Source organism: Austrofundulus limnaeus, unplaced genomic scaffold (genome assembly GCF_001266775.1).
Source record: "Austrofundulus limnaeus strain Quisiro unplaced genomic scaffold, Austrofundulus_limnaeus-1.0 Scaffold294, whole genome shotgun sequence".
NCBI lineage: Eukaryota > Metazoa > Chordata > Actinopteri > Cyprinodontiformes > Rivulidae > Austrofundulus > Austrofundulus limnaeus.
This window is the reverse complement of record NW_013952696.1, coordinates 456,866-461,683: the sequence shown is the minus strand read 5'-3', so window position 1 is coordinate 461,683 and position 4,818 is coordinate 456,866. Positions and strand designations below refer to the sequence as shown.

At 38.4% G+C, this 4,818-nt stretch overlaps 1 protein-coding gene across 1 annotated transcript in view; it reads right to left on the bottom strand.

Moving 5' to 3' along the window:
- Positions 1 to 3,693: 3,693 nt before the first annotated feature.
- The window catches only part of tnnt1 (troponin T type 1 (skeletal, slow)), a 22,089-nt gene continuing 20,964 nt past the window's right edge, over positions 3,694 to 4,818 (bottom strand). The window contains exons 9-12 of the mRNA XM_014021466.1: positions 4,345 to 4,461; positions 4,159 to 4,236; positions 3,945 to 4,058; positions 3,694 to 3,858 (exon numbers count right to left, since the gene is read on the bottom strand). Coding sequence (XP_013876920.1) covers positions 3,709 to 3,858; positions 3,945 to 4,058; positions 4,159 to 4,236; positions 4,345 to 4,461 — 459 coding nt within the window. The 3' untranslated portion in view covers positions 3,694 to 3,708. The remainder of the gene's footprint in view (positions 3,859 to 3,944; positions 4,059 to 4,158; positions 4,237 to 4,344; positions 4,462 to 4,818) is intronic.

Below are 4,818 nucleotides of genomic sequence, written 5' to 3'. Positions count from 1 at the left end.
GGTCCATCTACCTCTGGAGCGCAACTTCAGAATTTTAACCTTTGATCATAACAGAACAACACGTGTAATGAAATGTTAAAGCCAGAAGATGGAGTCAAAAACCCATAAACCCCACATCTACRCAAAGTAGGCTACTGACTCCAGATGGACTAAAGAAGGACTATGGAAAAAAGTGAGGGGGTGTTCCATGCTATAAACCTTTGAGTCAAACGCTGTAATGCAGCTTATTTATGAACTCAAGTCTGACTCTATTTGCAAAGTCTCAGTGGTTGGTGTACACAAACCTAGAAAACATGATAAGGAAGAACATAGACATTTAATAATATAATAATCTATCATATTTTATCCACTTCTTCCTTTCTGGGTCAGAGCTGCCCARATCCAGCAGTCACCGTGCCAGAGGCATGTTAATTAACACTAGTAAGTCTATCACAGGGCCAAATAGAGACAAAGAACCTTTCACACTCTCACATCTGGACAATTTATATGTCATATGTTTATACCAGTTATGGTAATGTGTATGGTATGTTTTTGGTCTGTGAGAGGAAACTGAGGTACTTGGAGAAAAGTACCTCATAAAACGTTCTCTTTGCCAATCATGCACAAAGAAACGTTTCTTCTCCACCCTGAGAGGTCTCAGGCTGGGATCCGTTCTGGAAATTCAATTCAGTTCAGTTCAAATGGGCAACAGCAACTGAGCCACCATGTCYCCACTGCTGTGTAGTTACTATATWCMGTATAAATAAAAGTACTTTCACCCCTTTTATCCACATAGGTAATCACTTTTTCCACTTCACGATCACCTGTGAAAAGCCTGCAACTTGATGGGTCTGCGCAGTATTTTAGCTGTTCTCAGGACTACTCTCTTCTACACAGATGGCTTCAGTTTTGTTCCTGAGATCTGTTGGAGTCACTCTTCCAGTTTGGGGGTTGCAGTACTGAGGTACCATCGTTTGGACCTGGACTGTTTGTAGAAGTACATCTTGAAGCTGTTGTTATTCATGGCAGTGCTCCGACTTGAGCAGATTTGTGAGCTCACTTTCCTCCCACAGACAAGAAGCAGCCRCAGGAGTTGTGTCAGAATGCTTCACTATTGACACGATCCTTTGACTTCTCTGGACAAATTACTTTCCCATGTTTGTTCTCTGTTTGATGTTTTAAAGGAGGAAGAAGTCACAGGTTGCTCTTTAGATTCTGTCAAACAGTTTGCTGATAGTAACTTAGGACTTTGATTTAACTCACAACTTTAACAATCTCAAGTTGTGACAAAACACACATCCAAACTAAGTGCAAGTAATATTTTTATTGATACATAATATCAAGTAACTGCATTTTTTTCACCCACAGAAACCAGTGGCAACAAGAAACAGCAAAAATTCAGCTTGTCAAATGCTTCRCTCTCATGGCTCCATGTGTATCGKGTTGTTTCCTGCTTTTAYTTTTCTGTTTTTACTTCCAGCGACCACCCACCTTCCCTTTGCCGTGGCCCTTTTTACTGAGGGCGAAAAGAAAAATGCATAAAAAAAAGTACAGTATACACTGGAAAAAAAAGTAATTGAGCTTATTGAAAAAACTAAGCAGCCTTATGCATTAAGAATTTTGAGTTTGCTCAATGGTTTGCCATCTCATTGTCCGAAGTACAATTTAATCGTTGAACCAATTATATTTACGTTTTTTTTTTTAACTCTTAAATCCTAATCTTGCCAATTTGAATTTGATTACTGACTGAATGGAGCCATTCACAAAACTAAGAAAGCTAGAATAACAGTATACATGGCAAATGTGTATGTATATACACACACACACACACACACACACACACATANGATGATAAACATTTGTATCAGGTCAACTAAACATGGGCATAGTAACAATATTTTTATACTACATTTATCCATTTTAAATACACTAACCTCACTCCTTTGTAACAACTAAGGCAAAAATAATTAATTCAGAAAATCTTTTCAGGACCCCACCTTGATGTTTCAGGACCCCACTTTGGGTCCCGACCCCAACTTTGGGAAACACTGCTGTACAATATAAAAATTACGCTTTCAATTTTATGGGAGCACCAAAAATATTGATTCACATCAGAATCATGACTCTCATTTACAACAATTCAGAATCAATTTAAAATGTCCCAAAATCGATTCTAAACAATTAAAAAAAATCATCCAGTGGCTGTCAGCCTCCATTTTGTAACAACATGGGATATCCTGACATCCACACAGATGGTTCTGGAACGTATGCATGCGCAGAAAGCACCAAAACAAAGAGGAAACTAGAAAAATGAATTGAGTTTTAACTTTACCCAGTTAAAATTAAAATCACAATTTTTTTCAGATGGGTGTGAAACGTGTTCATCTTATTTAGCTGTTAGACCGGACTGTTTTAACAAGACACAACCTCGACCTGTGGAAGGGTGGAAAAAAGGTGACAATTTTGTGCAAAAACCCRTTAAAAGAAACAGGTTGTGCAGTTCTAGGATAGAAAAGACTTGGTGGGGAAATCGGATTCTCAGAGTAAGACAAAAGCCAGTGAAGTTTCCTAAAGTGCAACAAAGATATAATAAATCATTTCCACTAAAGGATTTGCCTTAAACAGAAAGGCTGCCAGGCTTGCTGCTTTTCCCTTTTTAACACAAAGCTCTTTTTCTTGGAGGATTCCAAGAGTTTGATGCAAACAACACCGTCCCCKCTCCATCTCCTCAAGCGGGATCACCCAACAATTAAACGTTTGTTTAATTGTTGTGGGTAAAAAGTGATGCCAGTAAATCACAATGGACTCGTAGTGTCAGACAGACACAGAGTGTGTGTGTGTGTGTGTGTGTGTGAGACACAGGCATCAGCCCACACTCCTGCAGAGAGAGTCTCTGTATTCCTGCTGACCAGTAGTTGCATGATGCAACACATCATTTGTTAATCTGACACTAAATGCATTTTGTTACTTTCACATTGTGTCAAACTGCAAGCATTAGAATCCATGTCATCTGGATTCTTAGATGACATCATCATCATCGGTAATTTATAGCAGTGTTTCCCAAACTTTTTATCTTCTGACCCACAAAATATCCATGGCAAAAACTTGTGACCCCAAATATTACTGGTCTGAGTACACAAACTTTGTTGATAACCCTAAAAACACAGGCTTTTTGACAATCTGAACAGCTTGTACACAAATATAAATACTTATTTTTACCTATTTTGTGTTTTTGTAATAATTAGGGGGAAAATATTACATCAGTAATTATTTTATTGCCCTTTAAATTAATTTCTGAAGATTATCTAAGGTGCTTCATGACCCATAATTGGGTCCTAAGTCCAACTTTGGGAACCAAAGTGCACTGGTTCCCAAACTTTTCAGCTTTTGACCCACAAAATAACAGTAGCAGAGACCTGTGCCCCCAGCTATTTTTGGATGATAAACATTTGTATCAGGTCAACTAAACATGGGCATAGTAACAATATTTTTATACTACATTTATCCATTTTAAATACACTAACCTCACTCCTTTGTAACAACTAAGGCAAAAATGTAATAAATTCCAAAAATCTTTTCAGGACCCCACCTTGATTTTTCGGGACCCCACTTTGGGTCCCGACCCCAACTTTGGGAAACACTGATTTAGAGAACAATAAAAAATACATTTTTTTGAGGATCAGAGGAGTGTTAGGTAAAACAATTCTTCTAAAWGGGGACTGTTTATTGTCATGACAAGCTAAAGGAAATGCAGTCGGCTGAAACCCACCTGAGACCATCCTCCCTCAAACTGTCGATGCCCAGTGGCTCTCTTCTCTCACTCAGAGTCTTCCTTTTAATCTCTCTGCCCGTGAGGCGCTTGCTCTTCCTCGTTTCCGCCTAAAACAGATCAAACAACCCACGTTAACCCTCTGCAACACCCTCTCATCTTCATTATTGTTGTTGGGAATGGCCAAGTGTCTGACCTTGGCTAGAAAGCCTCCAAAGTTGGCTCCCATGCCTGACAGCACCTTCTTCTTTTTGGCATCATCGTCAGCTTTCTTTTTGGCCTCTTCTTCTTCTTTTCGGTGACGTTCCTCCTGCAAACCCAGATGGATGAGGACACATTCAAGACAACATGTTTGTGATTTAATGTCTGTATAGGAAAAGAACATTCGTGTGGAGGACTGTTTCTGTTACCGCAATTCTGTTCTGTCTGTCCTTCTCCTTTTCTGCTCTAACCCTTTGAATTTCGGCTCTCTCTGCTCGACGCCGCTCCTAAGGAAATTGTTCAGTACTTTACTTAACACATTTACATTTCACTTACTAGTTTCTTATTTGACTTATATTTTAAATATCATTTTTGGTTATTAATAAGATGCTCACAATTCGATCCTTGAGACCAATAAGTTCCTCTTCGTCTTTCTTTCTCTGCTCAAAATGCACATCAATCAGTGTATGCAGCTCCAGCAGATCCTTTTCCATTCGCTTTCTGTGGATGTCCTTAGAAAACAAAGGATGTGTGAGACTTAGACATTTGTAGAAACAGTTAAGAGTCAGCATGTTAAGATAAAGAAAGTGGTCAGACTGCCACGTTCTGCAATGTCAAGACAGAACTTAAAGCTGATAACAAAGATCAGCAACAAGTGTTCATTTCAAGTGATACTTTTACGACAATATTTGTAGAATTACTGACAAAACATTTAAGCATCCTTAAGGAACGATCTTAATTTGGATGTACAACCCCAYTTCCAATTGAGTTGAAATTTGTCTAAAAACAAAATTAAAAACAGAATATGATGATTTCAACCTAATCAARTGAATACTCTACAAAGACAAGATATTTAATGTTCAAATGGA